This window comes from Neovison vison, chromosome 2, assembly GCF_020171115.1.
Source record: "Neovison vison isolate M4711 chromosome 2, ASM_NN_V1, whole genome shotgun sequence".
Taxonomy (NCBI): Eukaryota; Metazoa; Chordata; class Mammalia; order Carnivora; family Mustelidae; genus Neogale; species Neogale vison.
In genome coordinates this window covers 81,051,869-81,066,114 of record NC_058092.1, presented here as the reverse complement: position 1 = coordinate 81,066,114, position 14,246 = coordinate 81,051,869, and the positions used below count along the sequence as shown (strand labels likewise).

Below are 14,246 nucleotides of genomic sequence, written 5' to 3'. Positions count from 1 at the left end.
TTAACTTCTGAGTACTAGCAATAACCATATGCATAATGACTAATGGGTAGGCAATTTGCCAGACACTTGACCTATACTCTAACACTCATCCCACTCTGCAGTTAGGAACACTGAGGTTTGGAAGAGCCCAGGAACTTTCATAAAGTCTCACCTGTTCATGATCAGTGGAAGGAGAAGATAAACTCTGACACACTAGATCCTAACATCTATGGTTTTTCTACCACACCACTTTGTGATTAAAAAAACCTTGTTATTAGGACCATAGCTGCTAGGATTATATCCTAGAACCCTGCTACCCCCCAAATTTAGAGTTTATAAATGAGACAAGACTCTCCATTTATTTCTAAGGGATTCATTTCAGAGTTCATTTCAAGGGCAAACTCTTCTAGCACATTTAAAATACCTACTGGGTCTCAGTGTTAACGTAGGTTTGTATCTCAGCCTGAGCTGGGTAAGCTAGTTAGTCTCCTTAGGTATAATACCCATTTCCTGCTAGTGGGTTTGAATGAGATTACACGGTAAATGCTTAATATAGGGCCTGGTCTATAGAAAGTTCACTCCGTATGTGATAATGATTTTATTAAATTTCAGGAGCTCAATACTGGAGTAAACCAGGCCAGGAGGGTCACCCCAACTGGGCTCTGCCATTTACATGGCCAGTCCGTTTGATTTGCCCTCATCTGAGGAAGGCCCCAAATAAGCTCTGCAATTCAATTCCATTCAGGTTGGATTTAGTAAATCCAAATCCCAGCTCCGTGGCTCGGCGTGATTTCCAGATGTTTCTCCTACTATGTATTTAAAATTATTGTAACTATACTAACTACAATCCTAAAACTATCACAAGTCAGAAGATGGGCACTTCCGTCTTTAGCAAACCTACTACCTGAATGACATTTAAGGACTGTTTCATATTTTCTTTCTTAGCTATAAACTGGTTTTAGGTTCATAATTCCTGTGTCTAGAGACATTCACAAGAGGGTCTCTGTGGAGGAAGTGGGAGAAGGTAATAGTGATGTGAAGCAACCGGATTCCATGGATGGAGGCTGGCCTTCGGGCCTTAGGCCCTGCGTTCTGCTGAACAAGAGTCACATTGTGAGAAACACTGGAGCAGCCGGATTTACAGAGAAGTTAATATTTTATTGAGCACCGGGCTCTTCCTGCCTGGGAGGCAATCTCTGTTTCAGGTATGGCACTGAGAAATGTTTATGCTTTTCCAAAATGGGTGTGTTTTAGAAAAGCATTCCCCGCGCTAAAGGAGGTGAGCCCCTCACCACTAATGCACGCACTGAGGTACATCAGGTCGGGGGAGACTTGGAGAATCACTTTATGGAAGGTCAGAAGTGACTAGGGCCAGTCCACAAGCACATTCTACTTCCCGCAAGGTCAGGTCCTGGGGAGAGACAGCAGTTTCGCAAGCACAGGCCTAAAACGTCACACATGGTTCGGGGTGGAGAATGTTGCCACAGAACAGGAGGCATGCTTGCTTTGACAGATGAAAGGTAAATACGGAGCCCTGGCTGCTAAGGGTGGGGGGTGGTCTCTCTTTGTGGCTGCCCTGCACCATCAGGGGCACGCTCACACATTCCGGCTCGGCACACTGATGGCTATAACGACTGGAGAGTGGCCAAAGTGGTAAGCCAGATTCATACAAGCTGTCCACCCCTCAGCATTTTCCAGAGAAGCAGAACCCTTATGTTATTCTGGTCACTGCTGTTTTAGAGTATCTTTGTCTCCGCCACCTTCTTTGTTCCTCTGTTTCAGCCGTATCAGGCTGTTTTGAGACTTTCCTTTAGGGCAGGGTTTCTCAACAAACCAATTCACATTTTGGTGCAGATAATTCCTCGTTGGGGTTGGGGGCACTGCCCTGTGCCTTGTGGGATGTTTAGCATTCATCCTGGCCTCTGCCCACAAATGCCAGGAGCAACCTCCTTCCCCCCCTCCACTTAGGACAGCCCCAAAGGCCTCCAGACACTGCCAAATGCCACTTGGCGGGGACAGACCTACTGCTCAAAAACCTCTGCTTTACAGCAAACAATCTCTGAAAAATCAGGCGGCTCAGGCTTCAGGCTGAAAGCCTAGGAAACCGTGGTTACTGCCTGTGGGTGGGGCAGGCGCGTAAATGCTTGCAAGACTGCCCTCTCCTGGATGGCAGTGTCAGTGCAGGCAAGAGCCCTCCATCAGGACCGGCAGCTTTGTGGAGGACTGTTGACACTAGAGCGATCGCTCTTGTGTTAAGGGGAACTGGACTTCAGATAGATCCCAAACTATGAGGATCACAGGGATGATGGTGCAAGGGGCACTGAACTCGGAGAGGACTTGGTTTCAGTCTCAGCTTTTGACACATGTGATAAGCAACCTGGGCCTCTGCTCTCTCATTGTCCAGATGAAGAGGGTGGACAAGACAAACCCTGAGGCAGTAGTTACAGCCTTGGGCTTGAGTCCCACAGGGTGAGATTCTTATCTCGGCACTGACCCCTAATGGCTGACCAGCCTCGGGCAGGTTATGGGACTTCGTAACATCTTCGTAACCCTCCGCTATCTGCAATCTGAAGACACTAACACCAACTCCTTGCGTCCTTGGGGACCCCGAGTGCCACACATGCAGCTGTTACGAGGATTAAGTGGCTAAGACCCTGGGAAGAGTGAGTATGATACAGGGTTAGCTATAACCGAAGGATAGGTAGAGAGAATTCCAGCTGTGGAGTTAACAATATTTATTAAGCATCTACTCCATGTCGGAATGATGCTGGACATTAGCCATTAATGGAGGGAATATGAAAGACGCAAACAAAAAATCAGAAAGAAGATACCATCTGAGTGACTATCAGGAACTCACATGTTGCTTTATTTGTCTACTCATCTCCCCTTCTTCTGGACTGTTTGTAAGTCCTCCTTGAACTCTAAGGGTTCCACCCCCCACCCCCACCCCGGACCATTGTCACTCTCTGTCAATGATCTTACTTCTGGTTTCTCTGAGGAAAGAGGAGCAATCAGAAAACCTCTGCTGGGGCCTACCTCCAACATCTACTTGCTGTCAGCAAGAGCCCATAGCCTGACCCCCACTTAATGGGATACACTGTCCGTGATCCCAAGGCTAACCCTTCCTCTGGATCTCCTCATCTACTGATGACAGCTCTTCAGCGATTCCCCTCCCTGCTTCCTTTATTCAAATGTACCTCCTAATGAAATCATTAACCATCTCTCATCTTTAAAAAACAAAACGAAAACCAAACCTTCTCCTGGCTCTATTTCTCCAGCTTCCTTGCCATTTCTCTGTTCCTCTTTCAGGTTTTTTAAAGTTTATTTATTTATTTTAAAATAATCTCTGTACCCAAGGTGGGGCTCAAACTCATGACTCCAAGATCAAGCATTGCTCACTCTTCTGAGCCAGCCAGGTGCCCCTCTGTTCCTCTTCATGGCCGAATTCCTCAAGATGGTGCCTGCTTACTCATTTCTATTCTTTTCTCCCTCTTTCCCTTAAACCCACTCCCATCACGATCCGCCCCTGACCTCCCCTGACCTCCGAACTTCCCTGAAGCAGTTTTGTTATGAAATTCAGTGATCCATCCTCAATCCCTTGGGTCTTATCTCGCTTAGCCTTAGCTTGACACACTGTAGGCCACTCCCATATCCCTGAAGCCCTTCCCCCACACTCCAACACTGCATACTTTCTATCCTCCAGCCCACCGGCTGCTCCTGGTTAGCTTCATTTGTTTTCCTCCTCAGCTCCTGGATCGTTCACCGCTGAAGGTCCCTAAAGAACCGCCCAAGAAAGCCCTTGGATTTCACTCTTCTCCCTGCACTCATTCTACCCTCATGGTTTTAAAGACCATTTCTAAAATGCTCCCAAATTCCCAAATGTGGCTTTCTAGCTGGGACCTCTCCAGAAACTTCAGACTCAAACAGCTAACCGCCCACTTGACATCTCCAGCTGGCTGCCAGAAAGCTGTCTCGGTTAACACGATCAAGGCCGATATGATGTCTCCTAACATGCTCCTCTCAGAGTCTTGCCCGTCTTGGCGGACGGCAGCCTCATTCTCCCATTCCTCAGCGTCATTTCTAAATCTCCAACCTTCACACCCTCCGCTAATGTATCAGGAAATCCTTCAGAACAGCCAGGGAATCTGGTCTGTCCCACCTTGCCCATTATTATGCCAGCACCATCTCTTCCCTGGATGACTGCTGTTACAATATAAGTCAGGTCATGTACTATTCTGCTTAAAACTGGAATGACATCCCACCTCAGATTGTTCCATAATGTTCCATAAATATTTACTGAATGAACAAATGAATGAATGAATCAACCTTCCTCAATAAATCTAATAAATATATCTCCTATATAGTCTATATCCCTAATATATCTTACTATAGAGACCGGAGATGATCTTCAGGATATGATCAATACAAACAGGGGGAAACTCATCATGAAGCTAGCCATATGTTCAGATATTATAAACAAGCTTTAAAGCATTTCAAAAGAACGAGGTGATACTCATGATCATATACATGGCAGTTTCTCAAGGAAGGCAGTCCAGCCAGTGGGGATAACTTCCCAAAGGAAGCAGGTCCAACTTGGAAGGGCTCAACTTTCTAGTACATTCTGCGCACTGTCCTCTTCCAGCAAGCTGGCTCAAGTGTCCTCCTGACATCCGTTCTTGCCTATGTCTCCCACTGGCTCAGCTTCTGCTCTGACAGCATGAAGATGAAGGAAAAAGAGAAGAAAATCTCACTGTCATTGAATCTGTAATTTACCAAATTCTTTCTAAGTATACGTCTCATTTAATACAGAGCTGCTGCGAACTCACCTACTGATTCAGGATACACTCACTGAACTCATTGAGGGGCTGCACACTGGGGCAAAAGACCCAGAAAGAAAAAGACATGGCTCCTACCCTCAAGATGTGCATACTCCAGGGGGATGGAGCACACGAGTCATTGTCTTGCATTATTGTTCTTTCTAGGACTCCACCATCTGACATACAAATATTTACTTATTCCCTCTCTGCCCACTCACTAGGGGTTCTGCCCTGTATCTCTAGTTCCCAGGACTGCAATGGAGAGCTGTTGAAAGAATGAAGAGTATAAAAAATGCAAGGTAAATGAAGAAGCAATACTAAGTATGCCTGGCGAACTTACAGATAGATTTCTAAGAACTGCAATGCTTACAACCATTCTTGGAGAATGACTAGATTTTCAAGCAGTTTGGGGGTAGAGAGTGGGGTGCGGGTTGTGAAGAGATGTTTCCAGATGAAGTCATAGCAGGTGCAAAGGCACGAATGTCCCTGCAGACTGTTTTCTTTTGCACCCTCCCAAAGGGCCCATAAACTTCAAAAAAAGCAGGGACTGTTTAAAATCTCTTTTGTGCAAGCTCCCTCTACCTGTTCCTAGGACAGGTCTGGGCTGCTAGGAGACTTTATCTTCTAGATCTCTAGGAACTTAAAAAAGACAATTTTCTTTGAAACTGTGTTCTCAAATATGCTAGGCAGGGCAGAGAGTAAAGCTGAAGCTTGGTACCAGATACTCTAGCTGACAGGAATTCCCAACATAATGAACATATATAGGCCCTTATTTGCAAAGCAAAGCTCTGGCACCATCTCAGCCTCCTCATATCCCTGTAAAGTTTCCATTGCCAAAATGGGAAAAGGGAAGCACAGAGGATTAATGTACAAGGAAGGCCAGACCCAGCCGAGATCCTGGGTCCCTTGATTCCAGGTATGGCCCTTGGCCCCACTGCATCCCTGTGATGACCTTTCTAATCGCAGCACACCAGGAGAGGAAGTGACACCCCCGCCAAGACGGGCTTCCTCCACTGTTGACTCTGGGGTTTCCAGACCACCCGAATGGTGTCCTGAGCCCACGTGGGCTCCTTCCAACCTGCCACCTGCACCTGCTGGCTTCCCAAGGTTATGACAGTTTCACTTTTCCCCACTGGATTTTAGTAGTCATTGTCACATGGCTGGTGGCAGACAGTTTCTAATGGCTAATCAGTGTCACAGGTGCAGGGCCTTGATACGGTCTCCTGAAATGATCCCCAGATAAGCCAGAATTTGTTAACTACCTCAGAGACTGATTTAAAGCCTCTAGAGAAATAGCTCATCAGGGCAAAAACCACCCAAGTTCACTTCTTCCTGAATTTTTATTTTCCTTTTTATACATTAAGATTTTAGTTTCTTTCTTCTTCTTCTTCTTCTTCTTCTTCTTCTTCTTTTTTTTAAGATTTTATTTATGCTTTTGACAGAGGGAGTGAGCACAAGAGGGGGAGCAGCAGTCAGAGAAAAGGGAGAAGCAGGCTCCCAGCTGAGCAGGGGGGAGTCCAGGGCAGGGCTTGATCCCAGGACGCTGGGATCAAGACCTGAGCCGAAGGCAGACGCTTAACTGACTGAGCCACCCAGGTGCCCCAAAATACCAGTTCATTCAGCCACCTGACATGATAAAAAGCTCCCAACTATTATCCACTGAGGACACTCCCCACCTCTGCAGCCACACTGGGTACCAGCTGGACAACTGGAAGATTCTATAATTCCCTGAGGGGACATGAGGGGAGACAATCCCTCTGATCACCCAGTGGCTTCTTTTCACAAGCTCAGACCGCAGCTCCCAATCTCCCACAAAGTGCAGCTGGGATGTCTCCTGAAGGTCAAAATGACATGAAGCCAAGAAGCGACCTGCCCAGACCCAGAGCGGTGGCTCTGGCATGGAGTGAAAAGTTCTTTGGAAACAAAGGAGTTCTGTGCACCTGAGTTGGCCCACAGGTGAGTGGAAAGGAGAGTCAGGTGGCTGGAGGGAACAGCCAGTCTGGTGTTTAGGATGCCCGAGCCAGGAAGGAGGGAAGACCATAGGTCTCTGCGATACTTCCTCTCCTATAAAGTGGAAGGTCTGCTAGCATGCATGCCTACGTCAGGTCCCAGGCACCTGGTTTTCCTTCCTGCCCTTCTGTCCCTCACCCTCTGGCCTGGTTTCCTCCGTCCACTGACAGAGAATGGCCACACTTTAGTACCTGACCTCCCAGACGGCTCCAGAATGCTGTGCTACCTTTGGCCCCACAGAATCCCCTACCTGTCTTCCTGCCTCTCCTGCTCACAGCTCTGAGGCAGATGCTATCTCATGCCCTGGGGCCCCGGGCACAACTTGGGCCCAATAGGGAACTAAAGGGATACCCCACTGGCCACTCACCCCTGAGGCAGCCTTGGGATGTGTTCCTCCCCACCTGTATCCCCAACTCCCAGGACTGGCTCTCTCCTTGTTGTCTGTGATCAGGGCCTCTCCTGGGTTTGCTTGAGACCCCTAATGAATCCCCCTCGGCTTCTTTCTGTTATCTTCTGATCTGGCAATTTCTAGTTCATCCTCTGAGAAGCCTTCCCTGACTCCCAAAGCAGGGTGGAGCCCCGTTCCCATGCTCTAGGAGCTCCCCCAAATTCTCCTATCATGACATTCATCAACCTTCACTAAGAGCACACATTTCATCGTCAGTCTGTCCTGCTGGACTCTTAAGTGCTGTTAGGAGAGGACACCATTCCTCCCCAGTGTCTTGCCCAGGGCCTCGGCCCCACAGTGTTCCCCTAACATTTGTGAAGTAAAAGGCAAGAACAAATGAATGGGCCCTGCTCCCAAGTATGGTGGGCTAAGCACAGTCCTTCAGCCAGACTCACAGCCCACAAGGATGGGAGGGGCGGCTATGCCCCAGGGGCTGGAGGAGGATGGAAGGTCCTTCCCTGGTCCTGAGTCATAACTTCCATGACTTCACCCTTTCTCTGGGGATTCTTCAGGGCAAGTGTTCCAATACCACTGTCCACCACCCTGTGCGCCATTCCCGCCACCCGCCGCCACCCATCACTCCCAGCCTACCCTGGCTGTGACCTCCGGCCCTTTCCTGTTGTAACCACAGACCCCAAACACAACACTGTGCCCAGGCCACATCCGCCAACCAGCTACTGTGGCCACAGCACTGCTCTGACTTGACAGACAACTGAGGCGGCCCCCTCTGTCTCCCAGACACGGGGGATGTGAGATGGTGGAGTGCACGTAGGCTCCACCCCAGGGTTCTGGAACCAGAGAGAGCCTCGCACTTCCTCATGGGGTGACCTTCCACAGAGTGCACACGCAGAGCCTCCATTCTCTTGCTTGGAACAAACACAGGATGAGGGGCACTGCTATGCTTAAAGCAGAGAACATAAGAAAGCTTCTGGCACGCAGCCTTGAATTGGGCACTGTTCAACAAATGCTTGTGCTCCCACACGTCCCAAGGCCACTGCCCTCCTTACTGACTGCGACCGAAATGGCTTCAAGGGAGCAAAATAGAGCTGTTCAGTGTTGTTTTAGCTGAGACTTCCAACTGTCCCACAACATCTGTTCTCGCTTTTTCTTGGCAGTAGAACCTCTAATTTTTTAACTGCTAATGAAACCCCCTCGCTGGTCCTCCCTCTCAGGAAGGTGCTGCTGTGTCATGAGGCCCTCGCTGGTCAGGTGGAGGTGAACGTGCTGTCATGACTTCAAGGAGGGCTGAGCAAGGGAGGGGACACTCACCTTTCTCCCTGCCACCTACCCAATGCCTGGTGTAGGATTCGGTTGGATCCTGAGTGTCCATTTCAGCTACCAGATAGAAGCAAGTGGGAGAGGAGGTCAGCCACAAGGTGCTGAGATGAAGTCGAACACACGCACCCAGGCCCTCCATCTCTAGAGGACCATGCTGGCATGGGGCTCCTCCTTGGGGACTTCATTTATGTGAGAGAAATGACCTCATACTATATTTAAGCCGCTGGTTGGCTGAATCTTCTCTGACTCCCAGACACACCTCATCCTGACTGATTACAGTCCTGGTTCATCCTGGATAATTATTCTGAGTTCACTGTAGGTCTGCCGAGAACTTCTAGTGGACAGGAGAGAGTGCTCCCACAGTGTCTCTGGAGCCGGAAGTAGGGGCTATGCCTCCCAGGGATCCTACTGATTGACCATCTTGAAGGGTCAGCTGACTCCAGAGAGAGGGAAGAGAATCTACCACACAGCAGTTGCTCTTACAGATCTGACCGGATGTAAACTTGGATAAAACAATAAGGAATCCTATTAGCCTTGTTGACTTGCCATCTGCTGTGGTTCTTACCCGTCTGCAATGGTCTCAGAAAGCAACTTATTCTTTGGTACTCCCGTTAGGGTACTGATCGTCTGAGGTGAGAGAAGCTGGCAAACTGCCGTGGATAAAATCTGAATTCTTCTTTCTAGAGACTTTTGTTCATACTGTAGACTTTTTTTTTTTTTTAAAGATTTTATTCATTCATTGGATAGACAGAGATCACAAGTAGGCAGAGAGGCAGGCAGAGAGAGAGGGGGAAGCAGGCTCCCTGCTGAGCAGAGAGCCCGATGTGGGGCTCAATCCCAGGACCCTGGGATCATGACCCGAGCCAAAGGCAGCTGCTTAACCAACTGAGCCACCCAGGGGCCCCATATTGTAGGTTTTCCGAAAGCTCTTTCAGTCCCCACCGAATTTATTCTCTCTTGAAACAAACCCAGTTTCTTGAAAGCCAGTGTAGAAGAGGAAAAGGATTTTCCTTCATGACAGAGCCCCTGGCACCATCACCGTTGTCATCAGCCACCTCTAGTTCCATGGTCCCTATAAAAACAGGCCAATGGCTCCAAAATACCGGGGTCTTCCAAGCCCAACTCCAAGGTGACGGAACCCAGAGCTCTTACCTGCGGTCCCCAGGCTCAGCAGCACAGCCATCCAGAAGACCCAAAAGGAAATGAGGATGGCAAAAGTCCACAGTGGTTGGAACAGCAGGAAAGGAGAGTTGCTGATGGCCTTATTTATGACTTGGAAAAGTTCAACTGTCAGTTTTATTCTCTTTCTGAGGACAAAAATCAAGCCGAGCAGAACTACCTGGTGAGAAAGGGGTTAGAATAAATGACTCAAAATAATGAAGAACTGAGAAGAACTTCAAGTAGACCTGCATATTTCACTGATATCTCAGCAAACAGCTCTTTAGCTACTCACTATTCTTACTATAATGGAACAGAAAAATGTTCAAATCCTAATTCAGCATCTACTATGTGCTAGTCTAACAGTGAACAGCCCAGGCCCTAAGGGAACTTGAGATTTGGTCAGAGAGCAAGAGAAAATACACATAAGGTCCTCTAGGATCAGAGAACCCTCTTCTGTCCCTCATCTCCTCCCCACAATACCTAAGAGACCCAGAGAATGCTCAAGGACTGCAAAAGGCAAGGAATGCAAGTATAAGGGGAAAGGGCAGTGATTGTCTCCAAGCAACCCTCTGTGCCTTCTCTCTTGGTTTTAGTTTCCCTCCATGTAAATTTCGTATTAAATTCATCCCCACACCCCAGTCCAGCCACGGGCCATCTCCCCTTCACAGGCAAGCTTCTGCACAGACCAGTCTCCCCCTGCCATCCACACTTTCACACCCTAACCCAGAGTACAGCATGCAAGTCTCTGTCCATTCCTCTTTTCTTAAAACTTTCTTCTCCCTTCACTTCTGTGATTGCTTTCTTCTGGCTCTTCCACTTCTTCAGTTGTTGTTTCTCAGAGGTTGAGAACCTTCATTTCCAACAAGAACCCCCAGCCTTGGGGTGCCTCAGTGGCTCAGTTGGTTAAACACCTGCCTTTGATTCAAGTCATTGTCTCAGGGTCCTGAGATCGAGCCCTGCATCAGGCTCCCAGCTCAGCGGGGAGTATGCTTCTCCCTTTCCTTTTGGCCCCACCCCCACCCCCCATCCCCTGGCTCATGCTCTCTCTCTCTCTCAAATAAATTTAAAAAAACAAAAACAAAAATGAAGAAGAAGAACCACCTCCGGCCTCACCCCTCTCTGGGTACTAGGTGAGTAAGCATCAGTTCCTGGGCAGGCCGTGAATATCCTACAATGTCTAAAATTCAACTTGTCCTGAGCCAAATTCATTATCTTCACACAAAAATCTCCTTTCTTCTAGATTCCCAATTCCAGTGGCCATAATTTTCCTGGACTCTCCAAGAATAGGTAAGTTTCCTCTATTGTGTGTTTCCATATTATCCCAAACTTACCCCAACTGTAGCACTCAGCATTTTCTACTGCAAATGTTTACTTGTCTGAATTTCCCATTAGGTTAAGCTCCCTAAGAGCAGAGCCCTCCCTGGTGCCCAGCACAATCCCAGTTATCTGTGTTCAGTTTCCTAGATCCCTCAGTCTGTGATCCACAGGTGATCACAGCTCAAGTGCTATCCTCAACCATCTGTGCCCTAATAACTGCCTCATTGGCCTCTGTTTTAATCCCCTTGGCTCCGGCCCCTTCCCTCTTCCCTCCTCTAACCTACAGCTAAAGTGATCTCTGAAAGGGTAGAGTCAATGATGTTGTTTCCCAGCTCAAAATCCCTCAACAGTTATCCGTGCTTCTGGGTCAAGATCAAAGTCATCGTCATCCCAGTTCAGGACCTTCCTGGCATGGCCACTCCCCGTATCTGCCTCTTGGGCTTCTACCAAGAGAACCTCCCACGGGTCTTTCTTGTGTCCATGTGACCCCATGTGTGCCATTCCTTTAGCCCAAGATACCCTTTCTCTCCCAGCTGGTCTGAGGCATTCCTGACCCGAAGGATCTCACAGTCCATGCAAGAAAGTTGAAGGAAGGCGGATAAACTAAAACAGCTCCCAGAACTGGGAGAAGGGCCTCCTGCCCCAGCTGAACATGTCTGGTCACCCCAAGACATAAAGGCGAAGTAGGCATTTCCAACTTTGCATTTTTGAAGGCTACTACTATCAGCAAGAAAGAGGGACCTTTCCTTGGTTTTACTTAAAATTTTCATGAAGCAAAATGATACCATCTCTAGGTAAATAATCTTGGCTTCTAGCCAAATACACATATGTGTATTTAAATGCATGTGTGTTTTACAAGTTATATGCATGCATACAAAAATCCTTTCACACACTTAAGGACACTGCAAGGATGTTCTTTAGAAGTGTAGAGTCAATGCTAACCTGACCTTCTCCCCAGTCTCTGCAGGGATCAGCATTACCTAATGGGGATGGTGCTGGGGGTGCGAGTGAGGCTGGGCTGGGCAGCAGGCCTGAGGCACCTTGGGGGTCATGTCTTGACTTCACAATTCTGGGCTCGAAGCCTCTGGGAGCTGCCTTTCAGCTTGTGCTCCTAAGCTGATGCCCTGACATGTGTGTTTAATGCCGTTCACCCTCTTTTCTCCATCACCGCTAGTGCTTTCTGTGAAACAATATAGATAATGGGTAAGAAAGGTAGAGTGAGGGAGAAGAGGGGCAGCGGCTAACTCCTCTTTCTCTTAGGACACCAGCCCTGGGGACAGGAAGTGGTCCCTGACTAGAGGACATAATATGATGTTCCCTGTCCTCCTTCTCTCACCTTGTGCCGGGGTCCTGTGGGAGCCAAGCCAGGCTGGCAGGGGAAGCAGCAGGTGAAGAGTGCTTTTCTCAGGCGGGGTTATCCCCTTGCCTATAGCCAGCCCCACTTTCCCAGCCCCAGGTCTCCAGGCAGGAGCATTGCGGGTGGCTCTCCACAGGAATGCTGAGCTTCTGTGGCAGATGCTCCCTAGGGAGGAGGGAAGTCCATGGAACCTTGCAGGAATATTCCCATTTGACAGATGAGGAGACCCAGGCCTATGGCCAAGCCATTCTGTGAGGTGACACAGTGGGTAGTGGGCCATGGGTCTGAACACCCACCTGATACTGCAAAGGCTAGAGTCTTTCCCCAGGCATCATGTCATGCTGTTGCTTGCTTGCTAATTCATCTCATCAGGGGGCAGGTAACTTGCTAACTGTTGCCTAGCGCAGGACCCAGTGCATGAGAGCGGCTTGGGAAATGGCAATGGACAATCTAGAGTCTTGTGAGGTCTTGTGAGTCTTGTGAGGACTTGCCCAGCCAGTGAGCAGCCTTGGCAGGAACTCAGTAAGCAGCAGTGACAAATGTACTATGTGAATGGTCTGGGAGCTGTGCTTTGCTTCTCCCCTCTGTCCCAGCCCCTGAAAAGTCCTCACAGACACAGTGAGAACAGCCTCTCTGCCTTCACAGCCTTCCTTCTCGTTCACCTCATGCTCAGTGAAGAGAGGCCACCCCTGACTCTGGAGTCCGGGTGGCCATTAAATTCAGTGTGTGGAGACAAAGCAAGCCTGTGGAGGGCAAAGGGAGAGGGCAGGCTGTCCCCCTCACCCACTCCCCCTGCCCAACAGCTCCAGCCTTGGCCTGGGGTCCAGGGGGTCATTTCTCCTCCAGCTTCCTTCAAAGGCCCTGCAGCAGCTATGGGCCTAGTCCCCTCCCTGGGGAAGGACAAACTAGGAACTTTCCTTAGTCAGACGCTTGCTCCCTGAGATGCATTCCATGTGAAGAACACAAACCAGAAACCTCACTAGAAAGGAGAAAATGCGGAGACTACTGACTATGGGAGCCGAAGGCTCTCCTTAGCAGAGAACTGGGTCGCTGAGAGAGTCTGCGCCTGCCGAAGAATTAAAGGGCTGTGGAAACCTTAGCTGTTGCCCATCCACAAATGGTGAGTAGGCAACATGCCAGCAAGGGCCGTGAGGATGGCTGTGGTGGCCGAAAATCAGCCCAGCCCCCCTCCAGGGTCTTGCAATTCTAGCACGTTTAATGCCTGCCACCACCCCCCCCCCCCCGAGAGTGACCCGAATGATTTTCTAAGCTCTCTCCTCCCTGACCACCGGTATCTGCTGCCTCAACATTCTGTTTGCTGGTTTTCAACTAGGGCATTCACAGGGGAGGCGGGTTGTCTGAACACCAAAATCACCCAGTGGCCAGCGGGTGTGGAAATAAAGGGCTCTCTGTGTTCAAGGGCAGTGGGAGCCGCCACACCCTGGAGGGGGCAGAGCACCCACAGACTGGAAGGGGGAGGCTCCTCACAAACAGGAAACAGGAACTGTCGTAAGTCTGTCCCTCCCAACCCCTCCAGGGTCCACCTTACTGCCACTTGGGGGCAAAAAAGGTTCTACTGTGCTCAAGGAAAATGAATCGGCACAAGTAACACTTTAGCCTCTGAGAACTGGCAGAAATGACTTGGGAAGAAGGTAAGACCTTTTTTCCTTTTTTTTTTTTTTTGGAAGGTTTTGATTTAGTCCTATGGGAGTATTGCAAATAAAAAAGACAATGCTCTAAACATGTATGTACATTCACTATACTATTATATATGCATACTCTGAGGTTAAAAAAAAAAAAAACAACAACACCCAAATTCTAGTTGTTCTTGGTTACAATCTAATTATTTGGATCTCAGAGTTCTAGCAGGCTACTTGTT

The 14,246-nt window shown here is 48.8% G+C and overlaps 1 protein-coding gene across 2 annotated transcripts in view; it reads right to left on the bottom strand.

Moving 5' to 3' along the window:
* The window catches only part of SLC44A3 (solute carrier family 44 member 3), a 100,485-nt gene that overhangs the window by 53,300 nt on the left and 32,939 nt on the right, over nucleotides 1-14,246 (bottom strand). For both annotated transcript variants that reach the window (XM_044238722.1, XM_044238723.1), the window contains one exon: nucleotides 9,685-9,871. In XM_044238722.1, the coding sequence (XP_044094657.1) occupies nucleotides 9,685-9,871 (187 nt within the window). The remainder of the gene's footprint in view (nucleotides 1-9,684; nucleotides 9,872-14,246) is intronic.